At 33.8% G+C, this 17721-nt stretch overlaps 1 protein-coding gene across 1 annotated transcript in view; it reads right to left on the bottom strand.

The window, feature by feature from the left end:
- Positions 1–17153, bottom strand: part of LOC133188189 (mucin-2-like) — a gene marked incomplete at its 3' end in the record, with an annotated part of 43165 nt that extends 26012 nt beyond the window's left edge. The window contains exons 1-19 of the mRNA XM_061323567.1: positions 16983–17153; positions 14567–14589; positions 14085–14129; positions 11848–11920; positions 11240–11361; positions 10658–10753; positions 8798–8986; positions 8589–8603; positions 8241–8448; positions 7514–7685; positions 6995–7181; positions 6467–6576; positions 6112–6274; positions 5417–5654; positions 4529–4874; positions 2989–3298; positions 2531–2701; positions 1960–2206; positions 1489–1797 (exon numbers count right to left, since the gene is read on the bottom strand). Coding sequence (XP_061179551.1) covers positions 1489–1797; positions 1960–2206; positions 2531–2701; positions 2989–3298; positions 4529–4874; positions 5417–5654; positions 6112–6274; positions 6467–6576; positions 6995–7181; positions 7514–7685; positions 8241–8448; positions 8589–8603; positions 8798–8986; positions 10658–10753; positions 11240–11361; positions 11848–11920; positions 14085–14129; positions 14567–14589; positions 16983–17047 — 3089 coding nt within the window. The remainder of the gene's footprint in view (positions 1–1488; positions 1798–1959; positions 2207–2530; positions 2702–2988; positions 3299–4528; positions 4875–5416; positions 5655–6111; positions 6275–6466; positions 6577–6994; positions 7182–7513; positions 7686–8240; positions 8449–8588; positions 8604–8797; positions 8987–10657; positions 10754–11239; positions 11362–11847; positions 11921–14084; positions 14130–14566; positions 14590–16982) is intronic.
- Between the last annotated feature and the right edge of the window lie 568 nt (positions 17154–17721).

The raw sequence follows: 17721 nt of genomic DNA, 5'->3' as shown, positions 1-17721 counted from the left end.
TTTTCCAAATGCATTGTTAAATGTTCATGTACACAGTATACAATGTGTAAGAATTTTCTACCTCAACGTACCATATATACTCGCCTATAAGTCGGTCTGCCTATAAGTTGGTTGTATTTTTTGAGGTTATTTTGGAGGGATTTGCCATTGACCCGCTTATAAGTCGGTACAACTTTTTGCCAAAATCAGTTGACAATTTCAAATCAATGCTCTAATGTTTTAACTTGGTATGATTAATATTTTTAGAAATGACACCAACATTTAATTTTAAATCATTAAGAAAAATACATTATGCACACTTAAGATAAAAAAAGATATTAAAATTTGTAAATACTTGTACTTTAAGGACAATCTTAGAAAACATAAATGATATAATATATCCAGACTTTGTTCAACGATAATCATGGAAAATGCTTATAAAATACTACATTTCGCCATCCAAAAAAATATTAATCTTTTCATGACTTGCCTATAAGTCGGACATAGACTTTTGGAACAAAATTTAACTCCCAAAAAACCTACTTATAGGCGAGTATATACAGTATTAAAAAGAGAAACAAAAAATATTATTTTATCCATTTTTAAACAGCCATGATATCCACAACACTCACTTAAATTCATTGCGCAATTGTTAACTTGATTCAACAAATCCAACAAAAATTTAATGCAGAAATATTGCTAAGTTCTAATTTAAGACAAGCACCCCAACTAGGGTATATGAATGACCTGAATGAACATTGAATGTGTATAAGAATTCTGAAGGTAAAAATAAGTTATTTCCCATTCACTCCATTCTCACTCTTACCACTCATTACATCCTGGTAGTACTTTTCCCCCTCTTTATACGGCTGCCCACCCCCCATGATAACACTTACCATTCGTTACACTCCTGGTAGTATTTTTCCCCCTACTTATAGGGCTTCCCCCATGATAACACTTACCACTCGTTACACTCCTGGTAGTATTTTTCCCCCTACTTATACGGCTTCCACCCATGATAACACTTACCACTCGTTACACTTCTGGTAGTATTTTTCCCCCTACTTATACGGCTTCCCCCCATGATAACACTTACCACTCATTACACTCCTGGTAGTATTTTTCCCCCTACTTATACGGCTTCCCCCCCATGATAAAACTTACCACTCGTTACACTCCTGGTAGTATTTTTCCCCCTACTTATACGGCTTCCCCCCATGATAACACTTACCACTCGTTACACTCCTGGTAGTATTTTTCCCTCTTCTTTATACAGATCCCCCCCCCCCCTTGATAACACTTACCATTTGTTACATTCCTGGTAGTATTCCCTCCCTCTTTATACGGCTTCCCCCCGTGATAACACTTACCACTCGTTACACTCCTGGTAGTATTTTTCCCTCTTCTTTATACAGATCCCCCCCCCCCTTGATAACACTTACCATTCGTTACATTCCAGGTAGTACTTTTCCCCCTCTTTATACAGCTTTCCCCAATGATAACACTTACCATTCATTACATTCCTGGTAGTATTTTTCCCCCTCCTTATACGGCTTCCCCCCATGATAACAGGGACACTCCAGTCGTGGTACACAATCATTACCATCCCATACATATCCATCCTTACATATACACCCCGGGGTGCAGTCATCAGCAGCAGGGGGCAGGCAGGTGGGTGGTGCTCCAATGTTCTCACACGTGAGAGGACAGAGGGAGGTACAGTTGGTGTAGATTTCCGTCTCCTTACAAATATTTGGGATCTCTACTTTGGTTGTGTTGGTGATCGGGGTGCAGTTCCAGAGGGCATTTTCACAGGTACTGAAATACATAAGTTTATTTTCCATTTAGAAATTTTAGAAAGAAATTCAATCAGAGCAAAAAGCTTTATCTATTTAGTTTGCTTCTAGTTTATTGCATCCTTGGCTGATCACACCAACATGAATACAGAGTTTTAATGAATTTGGAAAAAATGCTATTTACCAAATTTGGTTTTCCATTTTGGTTTGCACTCCTGGTGCAAACTGCTTGCTGCCAAACTCACAAGGACACTGGCTGATGGGGATACACATTCCGTGGTCGTTCAGGGTCTGGTTCTCAGGACAGGAGCAGCCCTCAGCACAGCGGGTCAGGTCCTGGGTGCAGACTGGGTTGTTGGATATGATGTGGCAAGTTCGCACGCACTCATTTGGACAGTTTTTGTACTCCTGTCCACCCGTACATGGTAAACCTTTTAAAAAAGGGGGATAATGAAATATACATGTTTATAATTGTAACAAAAAAGGAAAAGAATATATGGTGCTGCACTGATCCAAAAGCAGAGCATGTAGAGATTAACATAATAAAATGTATGTATTTCATGCAATAATTTATAATTAGAAATTCTTAAACTTGGGTAGATGATTATTCAAATACAGTATACATGTATACTGCTATTTTCGACAAAAACTAAGTTTCAGTAGATTCAGTAGCAATCTGGACATAGATCCCCGTATGTGTTTGACAGAGAAAATTCTTGTAAATATTCTAACTTAACAAAACTGTTTTCACTTACGACACTCCGGTATACTGTTCCTCCAATGTAGGTTAACGCCCGAGGCAGCACAGTCCGCAGCGTACTGTGCCAGCATTGGACACAGACAGTCTTTTAGATTATCAGTACATGCACACATATCAAACATACAATTCTCATATAGAGGAGTATAGTCCACTAAAGCATGGCAGGCTAAAAAGATTAAATATAAAACAAAATTCTTAAAAAATTAATATTGAAACAAGATATTACTGCATGAGAAAAAGAGTATTTTGAAGGAGACTTGTAAATTAACTTTTAAAACTCTCCAAGTTGATTTTTGAAATTATGAACTTCAAAGTAAATGGTAGTAAAAACATTTTAATCTTTTTTTTAAAACCCTTACCCCTTCCAAGAAAGAGAAAAAAAGAATTTTAAACTAATCTCATTTCAAAGTATGCTCGATGATTTTTCATTTTAAAAAAAAATTAATTTCTCACATTTGAACACATCTCCTTTGAGGTAGGCACAGTATTTCACAGCCTGAGCTTTTCCTACTGCATTATCAACACAGGGATCTGTGGTTGCGTTCTCTGGTTCATCTCGACAGTTAGCCTGCAGTTTCCAGTGATTACCGAAAAGATTGGTGTTCGGTTCGATGTCACCGTGGGGCGTCAGATACTCGTTCTTCTGGTTGTGATCCCAAGTCCCACACATGCCCTTGGTGTTGTTGAAGAAGGTTGTTGGCATGGTGATGTATGCCCTTGTTCTTCCATCCCAGAGAATTTCAACTCCGTTTCCAAGGACAGCCTTACATAGACAATTAAAACGTTCAAAGATCATGCTCAAGTTTAATTCACAATTTTAAATGGCATTGTTTACTTCTGCAGTAGTGGATGAAAGTTAAATTACATAGGGGAAGGGGGATAATTTGCGTCAGTTTCAAATACAGTGAATGTCATATCATTTATTTTTTAAGGTAACCTTTGTAACTTTCAGATATCCATGCAGTTTTATTTTAGGTCAAATCTTAACAATTTGTTCATGTCCATATTTTTAGCTCTACTGGTCAGAGACCAGAAGAGCTTATGCGATAGTAAGGTGTCCGTCGTCCGTCCGTCTGTCTGTCTGTCTGTCTGTCCGTCTGTCTGTAAACAATTTTTCAAAACACTACTCCTCCTACAGTTTTGGTCCGATTTCAATATAACTTGGCACACAAGTAGACTACACTAAGATACATAATTTAGTGCATCGGTTTTTGATTTCCATGGACGGTGTTGCCATGGTTACTAAAAATAGAAATTTCTGTGAAATTCCTTTAAAACGCTACTCCTCCTACAGTTTTGGTCCGATTTCAATATAACTTGGCACACAAGTAGACTACACTAAGATACATAATTTAGTGCATCGGTTTTTGATTTCCATGGACGGTGTTGCCATGGTTACTAAAAATAGAAATTTCTGTGAAATTTCTTTAAAACGCTACTCCTGCTACAGTTTTAGTCTGCTTCTAATATAATTAGGCATACAAGAAGACTATACTAAGATACATAATTTATTGCATTGGTTTTTGAATTCGATGAACAGTGTTGCCATGGTTACTTAAAATAGAAATTTCTTTGAAATTCCTTTAAAACGTTACTCCTCCTACAAATTTGGTCTGATTTCAATCTAATTTAGCACACAGATAGAATACACTACGATACATAATATGTATTTCTGTTTTTTTTTATTTGGGTGAATGGTGTTGTCATGGTTACTAAAAATAGAAATTTCCGTGAAATACTTTCAAAACGCTACTACTCCTAGTTTTCATTTGATTTCAATATAACTTGTCACAAAAGTAGACTACATTAAGATACATAATTCTATTTATTGTTGCATGTTGCAATGTTTCAAATCCAAGTGCTACTTTTCTTTTGTTATACAAACAGACCAGTAGAGCTACAGTCTCATCAGAGACTTCTGGTTCTTTTTGTAATTATTTATTTCTTCAATTCTTTGAGGAAACAACTTGAATAATTCATTTGAGGCTCATACCTTCATAAACAATGATGACACCATGAAAATCTGAATTCCATTTTCCTTGTATGGCAACCGGGTAATATCATGTCCATCAATGGTCAACACATGATTGTGGTCCATAGTAACGAAATGATGGTTATAGTTGAAGCTGATGGATTTTGTACAAGATGCATGTCCGTGACCACAAGCAATGTTGTTAGCAATGATATCAAAATCGTTATCCTGGACCATATAGTAACTACAGATTCCCATGAAGTTGTAGCGGACCCCGTCAAATGTGAGGTAATGGGGATCGCCAGTGGCAGCACAGGTTCCAGCACAGCGTTTAGTAGTGCACTCCCATTTTCCAGATTTACATGTACTGAAATACAAACACACAGACATAAAACTATTGCAAAGGATCTTGTCATTAACTCCAGTATCAAACATTCTAGTATTACATTCATTTTTTAATAATTTGCTTACCAGTAATTAATTCATACCTTTTTTACTGGTTCATACAGTTACAATTAAAATTGAATAAGAGAAAGAAGGGTGTAATTTATCTGATCTGGTCTGAATAATATAATCCATGAAAAAAGAGGCCCATGGGCCTTGAAGGTCACTTGGGTAACACAAGTTTTCTCACTATATCCAAGCCTGCCCAACCTAACAATGAACTCTGGATTCAAATTACGTAAAAATAACAATTTAGTTAGGAACTATGTGCTCATTATCCATTGTATGAAGCTTGTCAGTGTCTCCTAAATGCTCAGGTATAAATAAGATTTTAAAGATACAATGTATGATGAATTTTCAATATATGATCTACTAAGCCCCACCCTGGGGCCTGAACTCTGGGTATGTATACTAATCCACCTGAATTAACCACTATCTTTGCTACTAGAATTAATCATCACTGACCATTTGTTGCAGTCTTTGGGTACCACAGAGCCTGCAGGTAGCATCTTGTCTCCGTGTAAACATGGGCACTGCTCTGGGTACACACACACACCCTTATCCAGAACCATCCCTGGGGGACAGAAACAGCCGTCAAAACATGTGGTCTCCTTACAGCCTGCCACATTAGACCCAGCACCACACTTCAGTTGGCAATTACCACATTCCTTGTGGATCAGATTGTTAGGACAGGATGGGGCAGCTGCAAGAAAAAATATTACGATAAACATAGATTGATGGAGTTTTTCCAGGATATATGGAATGGATTTACTAATAAGATACATGTACCTTATCATTAATGGGGGAAAAGAAAAAAAATTTTGCATGGATCCTCTAATATTAAGATTTCCTCTCTTAACTTCCTAATATCCTGATTTTAAATAAACTGGATCAATAAAAGAAAAGAAGACTTCCTATTGAATCCAATTCTTTTCCCATTAAAAATAACAAAGCCAACAACACAACTGTAAACAAAGAAGGTTCAGTTGAACTTCGGTATCTCGAATACCATGGATATATATCGAAGTGCTTTGGAAGTCCCAACTGCTTCTTCCTTAAGTATTTTACACTGGATATCTCAAATCCTCAGATATCAGTATTTTCACGGTCCCATGTAGTTTGAGATAACAAGGTTTGACTGAATTTATACAACTACTTACGACAAAGTTGATTTGTCCTCCAGTTCAGATCTCTAAGTGTTGGTGACGCATCCATACAGGCACGGGCATATGCCTCAAAATTCTTACATCCACATGTTGTAGAGTCTCCACCACTGCAGCAGTCCAGCTTACATGCCTCTATGTATGGGGTGGGGTCTACCTTCTAATAAAGTGAAAATAGAAAGTGAAAATGTACATTGATGGCAAAATTGAAAGTCAAAATGATCTTGTAGATTGAGAAAATAGTGCATGGTACATGCAGTACATATACTTCTCTGAAATGTAACTTGACTGCAATTCAAGCTTGCCAAAAATCTGGGGGGGAAATACTACTGAACTACAGGCCTTTACTTACTGAGTTACAGGCCTGGAAGCTGCCACTGGTTAAATGGCTACACACTGTCTGTGCTTGTGTGCTGCCTGCTGATGTGCATGTCTTCTGTGTGCTGTCAGGACAGGTGTCAGCTAAAGAAAAACAATCATTATTGGACAGAGCTATGTCAATATTACAGTCAATTCTAGTGACATTTTAGATACATGTATAAAAAACAATTAAGAAAATGGTACAGATTCTATGTATTTTTAGAGCAATTTAAAAGGATTTTAAATTCCAGTAAGTAAAGAAAAAAACTTCCAAGTTCTTGAATATTACAAATGAAATCAGATATTATTCCCCTTTCCCTTAATTGTTTAAGAGTATTTTGGGGGGAAAAAAGTTAAAATTATAAGGACACCTACCCACCATTTTTTTCCCAAAAACTTGCAAACTCTTTTTTTTTAAATTAACATTGTAATTTTTTAAAATTCATCAGAAGTTTGTAAGCGTTGCTGAAAGTTCAAAGAAATTTTGTAAACTACTTCCAACATGCTAAACACAAATCACCTCCTGCTGCAGTCTCCTTCCACGAGTTGCCGAATGTGGCGGTGTCTGCCTTAGTGACGGTGGCTCCCGAGGAGGTTTTGAAGTCATTTGTTCTATCCCCGTCATTAAGTCCACACAGACCACACATCTTACCCTTCAGAGCGGCATTAATGGAGACAAAGACAGATTCTCTCCCATCCCATCGCACCTACATGCAAAATATGGATATAGAGCAAAGGGTCATAGAATAAAGTTTTAGTCCTATGTAGAATGCAGGGAGGAGCACTTCTGGACACTACAATAGCCCTTTATAAAGAATAATTATTTATCAGTTAGCATATACATTTAACTACAGTCATAATATCAAAATAGCAATTATGATCCTAAACAAATACAGTGAAAAATTCTTTCCCGGCTACTGATTTCACAGAAATGGCCTTTTTACTGTACAATTGTAAGAAGGAATGATAGTTATTTTTTTCAGTGAGAGTTATCTCTCTTATCAGTCGGTCAATGAACCTTAATTACTGCACACAGTACCTTGAAGCCTAGAGCTGAGTGTGTCAGAATGGTGTAGTGTCCGACTTTTATAATTTCCGCTCGTTCTTTACTCGCAGGGACGGTAAGTTCAGTTCCATCCCAAAGTACTTTTTCTCCAGAAGCCTCTGCTTTAAATTGCACTTTTGTTGAGCCAAAATAAATATCTACATTCCTGAAAAAAAAAATGTTAATTTAATCAAATATATTATTTTGGTAGACTATTAGGTGTTTTTTTTTTTTTTGTTTTTTGGCAGACAAACTGGTTTGCATGTTTCCACCCCACCTCCCCCCCTTATTCATACATGTATATTTCTTTCCTTATTCTCATATTTGGCAATATATTTATTTTATGTTCCTTTGTCTGATTGATTGGGTTATAGTTAAGTATTACCATATATTCAATGTACAGTCAGACATACTTATAGAGAAGTTCAAGGAGCAAACAGTTTTGCTTCATTATGAACACAATTCGTTATACACATTAAGTTCACAATATGTTTTAAAACCACAGGGACTGAAAATTAATTTGCTGTAGGCATGATTTTGTTCCAAGCATGTTTGCTATAAGTGTATTTTATTCTACAAATTGTACAAATTCTGATAACTTATCTATGTTTAGAGAGCCTTTATATCCAATCATCCACACTTAAAGAAAAATATCATTTTAATAAAAAAAAAATCAACAGAAGAAAAAAACAAACATCATGACATTCTTTCAAGTTTTTACCTATGACAGGGAGCATTTGGTGTACAGCTGCGATCATTGATTACGTTAACATGAAATGAGTTTCCGCTGCAGTCTTTGGCGAGCACATATTCACATTGGCCTTGATACGAGAAAACATTGCCATCAAACGTCCTGTAGTGATCCTGTCCCCAGGCTACGCACATGGCATCTCGCACAAAAGCTGGTGTTGGCTGTGTGGGTGGACTAACTGCAATACAACAGAAAATCTGGCATGGGGGGAGGGGGGCAAAGAATTTTCTAAAATAAAACACTGATTATCAATTTTCTTTAAAAAAATATTTCTTTTTGTTTTTGTTTTTTTTTAATGTCTCTTTCAAAGATAATTACCTGTGGATTGTCCAGCTATAAAAAAAAATAATGAGACTAATTTATTTAAAAATACATAACCAAAATTAAATTTATTTGTTTGTGCTTCAGTAATACTGATAAGATATAATACAATTGCTGGTTTATATTTAATATTGAAATTAACATTACATACTGTTAATAATGATATGCAAATTTACCGGTAAGTACCGGTAGTGATTTTCACTTACCTGGGATACATTTAGGAAAAGTAGGACTTGGGCTCCATGTGCCGTCTCGACAGACATATTCTGTGGGAGGGGTGTACTCAAATTTATAACCCCCCTGACAGGAAATTGAACACTGCATTGTGGTGGCCGTGCTCTGACACTGGACCTGTCCATTGCTTGGGTTGGCAGGCTCGATACATTTCCTATCCGCTGCAATGTTAGCAACAAATTTTAACAATGTAGTGACCTTTTAATTTTCAAAGATTCAATGTTCTGTTCACTCAAAGTTTTGCTTACATGCTGATGATTTTCCTAAAGGAATTCAATTTATAATTAAAACGCATTTACATGTATATAATTTAAGCAAAATTTGACATAAATGCAGTTTCAATCAGCTGATAATTTTAAAAAGGAATGATTATAGACTTTCATCTAACTGAGAGTTAGTGATGGGAAATCGGAAAAAAAATCAGAATCGATTATTGGTAATAATCGGCTAGGCATAATACGTTCTATTTCCATTAGCGAACTCTTCAAAATTAGAGGCACGTTTGGACATCTGACTGGGACAGCATGGCGTTGCGGATAATACAAAACATGCCAATCTCAATCCAATTTTAAATGTTAAATGTATTTGTCATTCCAATTAAAGAATAGAAGAACTAAAAGACAAATGTAAGAGAGCGAGAACCCTAAATTTATCATCCATTAATAAAAAAAAAATACGACATTTCCGAGGCATGTTTATTGTATTTAGATGTACCATACGATAAATAGATACATACGATCAATAATAGATATAAACTGATATCGTTGTCATTCCTACTCTTGATGTATATAAGTCCACAACAATAAAATATTTCATTTGCATTTTCTTAGGATTTGTCCATCGACATTCAACATATTGTTTACATGTTTATGTTGCGTTTGTCCCAGAAATCCCGCGAGATTTGTACATTTTCCAACTTTTTCACAAAAGAGCGCACTAAGAAGTATAACTCTTCCATAGTGGAAATAGAACGTATTGATTAATAATCGATTATAATCAAATTTTTTAATCAAATGAAATAAATATATAAAAAAAGTTATAACTTATCAAGATATCAGTTTAGACTTTTACAAAAAATCATTTAATTAAATATAATATTCAAAATTGTTTATCATTTTTTCTTTTAATAAAGTGGAAAATAATATTTCTTTACTTTAAAAAAATTCTAGACTATATTGAATGGGAATTTATTTTATTTTTTTTACAAAAATCTCATTAAATATATTGAATGGGAATATTACGGATATTAGTCCCACCTCGCATTACATGTATTTATTTCTTGGAATTACATGTTTTAAAAGTAGTTATCCAGAAATTGGACTTGTATTCCTGATTATAATTATGTTTACACGTTACAGATCGTCTGTACTAAAAATGTTTTCCTATGTATAGTACAACCTCGTAATAGTGTTCGTTTTCTGTTATTAGCCCGACCCTATAATCAATCATGGTGGTAAATATCAACAAGGCATGGATACCTTCAATATTTTAAACATTCATCACTACTTACCGTAACAACTCTCTGCACTTGGATTTGGTAATAAAAATAAAGTCATACAATATTATTTTTTGTCAGCGATGTCAGCGACATTTATTTTGTAATCGATTTGTAGCATCGAAGAGCTCCTAACGACCGACAATCGATTGTCGGTGACAATTGGCCCATCACTACTGAGAGTTATCTCTCTTTCCAGATGGTCAATGAGCTTTAATTTATAATGAAAGCATGAATGTTGCCACATATACCAATGGTATCAATAAATTATCTCAATGTTCACCTATTTTTATTTAAGAGTTGATTGAATTTATCTTTTTAATCTAAGGAAACTTACGACTTTCACAGAAAGTTCCCCTCCACCCAGGAGCACATGAGCAGATGTTGGGCTGAACACACGTCCCTCCATTCTGGCAAGCTGGGCTACAGGTGGCTGTAAGTGTTGAAAACAAATAGAATCAGTTTCAGATACTTATGAATGATTATGCAAAGACTTAATTAAAGTTTATTAACAATTGCCAGTTTTTTGTTTTTTTTTAGTTATTGGTCAAAGTAACCATAATATAACAGCATTTGTACTATGTTGTGTTAAAACAAACTCTACAACAGGTTAGTTTATTTTGGCATCAGAGTAATTTTTTTTTAAACTTATATTCCATTTCTTATCAATGTAGCAAGCATGAATATCTATAAAGAGTATCAAAACTTACAATTTTATTTGAATTAAGGCTTTACTATGTAAATGTCTGTGAAATCACAGTTAAAAACCAAATGCTTCTGTAATATAACTTAAGTTCCATGATTCCTAAACATGCTAAATGGTACCATGGATACATGGACAATTAGTGAGAAAATTTTTTGGGACTAACAAAGCGCCAATTGATGCTAACAAACAGTTTAATATTTTTTTTTAACTTACGTATGCATTTTGGAAATGTTGGGCCATCAAAAAACTGTCCTGTCATAGGATCACAATCTTTCTGTATTGTTGAGTCTCCATTATCAAATTGATACCCAGAGTTACACTGTGCTGTACAGCGGCTGAAAAATTTACAGAACAGAAATATTATCAGGTCCAGCACAATCTCTTGATCTAGCTATATAGCTTAAATTAGCTATATAGCTTGATAAAGGTATTTATACATGTTATATGCAATTTTTCTCATAAAAGATTTTTGTAAGAAATATAGAAAAAAAGCTGACTATTCATATATGTACTATGGACTATCAAAAAAGCAACCCAAATCAAAGATATTTCTAACATTGCAGTTTTTGAGTACTTTTAAGCAAAAGATGCATTTCCATTGTTTTGATAATCAATACTGCATGTATACCACTTTGTGTGCGTTTAGGTGTGGATAAGTATGATTGCTTCACATTGTGCTGAATTATTACCGATCAATTATCTTGGTGACCAGAATTGACCCCCTTCATAATTTTATTTAAGAAGCAACTGTGTGATCACAAACAGTTGCTTTACCATGTTTGCATCCATATTCTTTTAGAACTACATGTTGCAATACTCACTAAAATATCGTAGAATCCCCACAGTTTATTTGTCCATCTGTAGGAGCTGCTAAAGGTTTGCAAGCACCGGATGCTGCAAAAAACAAGATTTATTTATTAAAATATACAAAATGATAAAAGATCAATCAGGATCTCCTATTTCCCTCGTACCATCAAGGAATGGAATTGTTTACCACCAGGAATTGTCTCAGCGAATACACCTGACACCTTTAGGTCTCAGGTGACCGACCGTCTCCTTACTAACTATAAAGGAGAACTATTATTTTAACCTTTTAAAGTTTTAAATTCGGCATCATGCCGATGCGCACCATACTTGCCATAATAATCAGCATGTTTATTGTGGGCAATACCTGGCAGAAGCAGGGTGTTTGCGAAGAGCAGGAGATGCAGGGACGTTACCGTTCTGGTTGCAAAACTAATTTAGAATTTAAATTTTGTCACAGCTAATGCATTTTCATGTATAATGATTTATAATGAATAATAAAATGTAATATCAAATCTACAAACAGATAACATGATTTTACTATTTTATCTTTCCCGCTTTTTGTTAACCGGATGCTGCGTGAAGGATTCAGAGAGTCGTACTATGAAACACTCGGATATGGACAAATACGTAATCGATTGTTTTTCTAGTTTGAACGCATTATGAGTGCAACAATTTTTTTTAAAAACTTATCACACACTCTTTCTACAAGAATATGACAAGTTTAAATTAAGTTATAGCTAATCAATTCAAAAGAGTCTCTATAAGTAGCATATTTTTTCAAGTAATGTGTGATTGATAATATAATCATTCAAAAATTTTTATAAAGGAACAAAAATAAAAAATAAAGGAAGATCGTGCGCCGCACTTGGTATATATCTCAAGGACAATATCACGCTATACGTGAAAGGTTTCTATCTAGATATTTTAGGCCTTGATAATTTTAAACAATGTCATCTGAAATTAGAATACTGGGTATCTGCAGTTCATTCTTATGTCCCGGCAATATATAATAAAATAAAAAAAAAATCGTGGGTGATTTAAATATGATTAAAGAAGACACGAGAGAAAAATAATCTTGATGTAAGAGACAGAAAAATTCGCCGCGTTTTCGAGTTATTAATAACTCAAAGTGTTACATCGTTCGTGCGAAAGGTCGCCGTGATATTGAAGTAAGATTGTGCCCTGTCTTCTAAAACAAATAATGATTCATCTATTTTCCTATTTTATAAGGTAATTTATTTTCAGTTAACAAAAGCCTATATCTGATATCAAGAACCCCTGGGAGATTTGGCGCGGAGAGGGTATTGAAAATTACGGTATGTTCATATATAAACTGTATACAAATATAGAGCTGTCGATATGAAACGTGTTATCTTATACCTTAGAGATAGGGTTATAAGAAAAACAAATATTGTTCTGGCTACTTGTACCTTTCTAAAACATGACCCCCCTCTTTTTTTTTTTACGTAAGCCTATATAGTCTTTCTAAAGCAGTTTTGGCTAAAATTGTTAGTATACTGTTAAGATTCAATTTTAAAGACTCGTAGAATTAATACAGGTAATTAAAAAACAAATAAATATCATGTATTTATGCATCATAGATGACATTAAAAAGAAACAAAGTAATTCGAAAGCCAACAGTTCTCTACCGAGAAAATACCAGCTCCCCCAGGCCTTTTCCAGTCTAATGAAAATTAGATGTTCCGAATCCGCTACCGTTTCTCAAAGATGCATGAGAGGCGATTTCGGACATCTAATTCAGTTAGATTGCCTCTCTCCCTCCCTCTCTCTCTCTCTCTGAAGTTATTTGTCAATTCTTTTCTTAAACTTAATTAAATTTCATATTAATTCTGATGTAATCAATGTTATATCTGTATTTTTGAGTAATTGCTTTCATTAGAGCCTTTTAAGCCCCCCCCCCTTTCTTTTTAAATTGAGAAGTTAAACTATTTCAAACCGTGCATCTTGAACGGAATATACACATATTTTATACGCTTCTAGCTATAAGAAACCCAGTACGCATTGTACCTATAAATTCAAAACCTTTGAACTTTAAAAAAATCGCAAATAATATCTAATCGTCTAATTATACTTTGTGGTTTAAAAAAAAGACACATTATTATACAGGTTAATTCGAAAATTGCTTCAAATTTATAGTAAATGAAACAAATTATATAATTTAAACGGCTTCATCAGATCGAGACATCATCATTCATTTTAAACTTTAGTTTAGAAAATCCAATATACTCACTTCCGGGACCAAATGGGTTTGAATCTCCACCACCGAAACCGCCAACTGTACACAGAAAGAAAAAAAAAAAAACAACAAAATTTTAAATTTTTTTTTAAATCGAGAAATGAAAAAATGCCAATATGATGTTACACCTATCTTTGACCCTTCAAGGCTGATATAATCAGGTTAATTTTAATTATCTTTAATTGAATAACAAAAAAGTGGTCTAAATTAATTTCAAAAGGTTTGGACGTTCGATCCAGAAGCTTTTCACTCTGATATGGCGATTCACTTCATGACAAACTTCATGTAATATGAAAACGCTTTTCGCCATTTTTACAGATTGACTTTTTTTTTAAGCAAAGGTTAGATCTTGTGAGTCTTTTTATATTTATTTCACAATAATCACAAAAATGGACATGGCTGTGCTAATCAAAGATATAATGTATATTTTATATCTATTTTTAAATCATGAAAATGGTTCTACTACATGTACTTACATTGCCTTTTTTGTCGATGTGCCCTGAAAATAAATACAAATATGTAATACAGTACATGTAGTTTATTAACTGACCAGAGATCATAATTTATAAATATTAAACTTTTCCTCCCGATGTCAAATAACTTATCTGGGTAGAACTCCAACTAAGTAACAACTTTCTCTGTATCTTTAATTATGCAATCATTCATAAAAAATATTTAGATGATTGTGTTGATGTATATACATTTTGTATGTATATCTGTACATACTAAGCGTAATTAGTAATTAAGTTATCTTCATTACTAATTTTTCGATCAAATAATGATGCATTTTTCTATATTTTTTTTCGCTCTTATCCATATTTTCTACCATATTATCAATTGCACGCATGACCCACACCCTTTCATCATGCATGTAAGTTGTTACCTGATGGGAGAGGGTAAAAAAATATAAATACTTTGTGACCAGCTCCATTGTAAAGCTATTGACACAATACGATGATGCTCAATACCAACTCTTGTCATGTGATAATACTTAATTAATTAAATCATTTCTTATAAAGTTAGAGGAAGATTAACTTTGCCTTTAAAAACCCATGATCTCGTGGGAAAAAATGGAAAATCAAGTTAATTTGTAAGTCTTTGCCATATATATGGGAGTAAAATCATATCGTGAGAATGAGATAATACTCATTACAGAATTTACATATATTCAAATATGATCATGAATACCGTAAAAACTAGTTTCACAAATCAAAAGCAAATCAATTTGTTGAAACAATTAACACGTGTGGATAATAAATATCCATGCAATCTTTATTTAGCAACATGCTTTGCAACAACGCAAATTAAAATAACGACGCAAAATGTAATAAACTGCGTTTATATATTTTGCTTTATAGAACATTTTGCGTCGTTAACGCAAAATGCAATAATTCAGAATATAATAACACACAATACATCCATGTCACCTGAACCATATTGTTTCATATGTCACATTAAAATTATGTAAAACACGGACCATTTTAATTTATGTTTATAATTAACTCTAGAAATGTAATTATGCATATGTTATCACACAAGGAACTATCAAACATTTAGAACTAATATTTGAAAGAAATGGAATCGCAAATTGCATACAAGGGCAACGAATTACGAAACTGCTAAATATAAAGAGTGTATGCTTACATATCTTTGAAAGAAAACTGTTTGGGCAAAAGCTAACCTCAAACCTATTACATGACCTGTCATGATTTAATATTCTAAAAAAAACAAAACAAAAAACAAAAAAAAGCAAACAAACAAACAAACAAACAAACAAACAAACTGAATTTAGTGTTTCTTCTTCTGTATCCCTCCATTTTAAGGCGAATTTTGCGCAGTTATTTGATTTTTCTTCAACTTTTCGATTTTTGATAAGAAGTTTTTGGTGATATTTCTTAAGCGTCCTTTAAGGTCATGGAACCAAAATTTTACTCTGAACTATATAAAACTTAGTGTCTAGTCAAAATTTAACTCTGAACTATATAAAACTTAGTGTCTAGTCAAAATTTTACTCTGAACTATATAAAACTTAGTGTCTCTAGTCAAAATTTTAGATTCATTCTCAGTAGAATCATATCTCCAACATTAAATCTCAAGCGATGTCATGAAATTGCTATACAGGTACATGTATCAAGCACGACCCATTCTCTGAGAGAACGCACTTAACACATAAACGTTATAATTATTGCAATATTTTCCTTTAATACTTTTGACCATTCATTGTGTTTATCCCTTTGCAGTGTACAACGAATGTTTGAAAAAGCTCAACCACTTCATTTTTGACTTGGCTTAAATTTTTGCCTGTTTTGTTTTTAGTATTCGATATCCTCCAACGTTCAAACTACGATGTTCACATTTTCAGTCTCATAGATGTGTTTTTCTATGTTAACGGTTTCCTAACAATAAAATATTTTTTTTCTTATGACAAGCATGCACTCTACAATAAATATTACTGTAAAAATATCTTGTTACTTAGCTTATTTATTAGTATAGGATTCATATATACGTCAAAAGTGATAGATAGAAGACGAAAGATATAAAGATTTTTGGCATTTAAATATAGGCTTAAGAAAATTAATAATTAAGAAAAAATTATACAAAAATACAAATCTCAAAAGCGTAACCGTCTAAAGTTTCTTGTAAAGTGTATCTTCATGTTGAGTAGAGATTTAAAATGCGCAAGACAACTTTCATCAAAGAAGACACGAATATATTTTCCTATTGAGAAGAGACATATAATTTCTATGCAACGTTTTATGAACATGATAACATATAACGAATTATAAGCCTCATCTCAACTTATACGTGCTAAATTGTTATAGTGCTAAAAGAAAGATATATACAAGGCAGAGAGTTTGAGATTTTAGGTTTTAATTTCTAACTAAAGCCTACCTTGCGTCAACTTGTGTTACTAAGGCGCCTAATAGTATCGCCCAGGCTAGGGCGCCTGAATTCATGACTTGAAAAATCTCTCCTTTGTTAAAATGGAAGTGTGCAGACAATTTTACAAAACAAAATGTTCAAGTACTGGCTCCAGTTTCTCTACACCCCCCAAAAATATCAGAGTTCGTTACGAAATCTGATTTTCTGCCGAATGTGCGTCTGTATATAAACCCCCGAAAACCACGTGACATATCCCCCCAAAATCACAACAAAAAGTTTATCATTTGCAGAGACCTGTATGAGTAGTCCAATGTCAAAGTCTTTTATTTAAAATTTCATTGAACGTTTACTTTTGGAAACACACAGCTTGAAAAGATTTAGATATCGCCAATCTGAGCGTCATGATTAATCGCTTCGTTCGAGGATATGGAGCAGGGGACCCTTTATGTGAATCGGGTACACCTTTCATAATTCGGTTATATAAATTCAATGACTAGCACTTTTGTAACATGGTTGCAAAACAATATGTAATGTCATCAGCAACATTAACAATCTATAATCACTAAGAAAAAGGGAAAAGAAAATTTTTCTATTTAAGAATTTTATTATATCTCCCGCAATTTATTTTGTCACCAATGACGCAGATACCGTCGATATATTCTTGTTCTTCATAATATATTGTGTATTAAGGTATTCAAATATTTATTGATCTCAATACCTTGGTGATGAGAAAATGCCTAAGGCATAA

This window comes from Saccostrea echinata, unplaced genomic scaffold (genome assembly GCF_033153115.1).
Source record: "Saccostrea echinata isolate AGI-Se365-2 ecotype Australia unplaced genomic scaffold, CSIRO_AGI_Sech_v1 ptg000016l, whole genome shotgun sequence".
NCBI lineage: Eukaryota > Metazoa > Mollusca > Bivalvia > Ostreida > Ostreidae > Saccostrea > Saccostrea echinata.
Note: the sequence above shows the minus strand (reverse complement) of the source record. Positions and strands in the feature narration are given on the sequence as shown.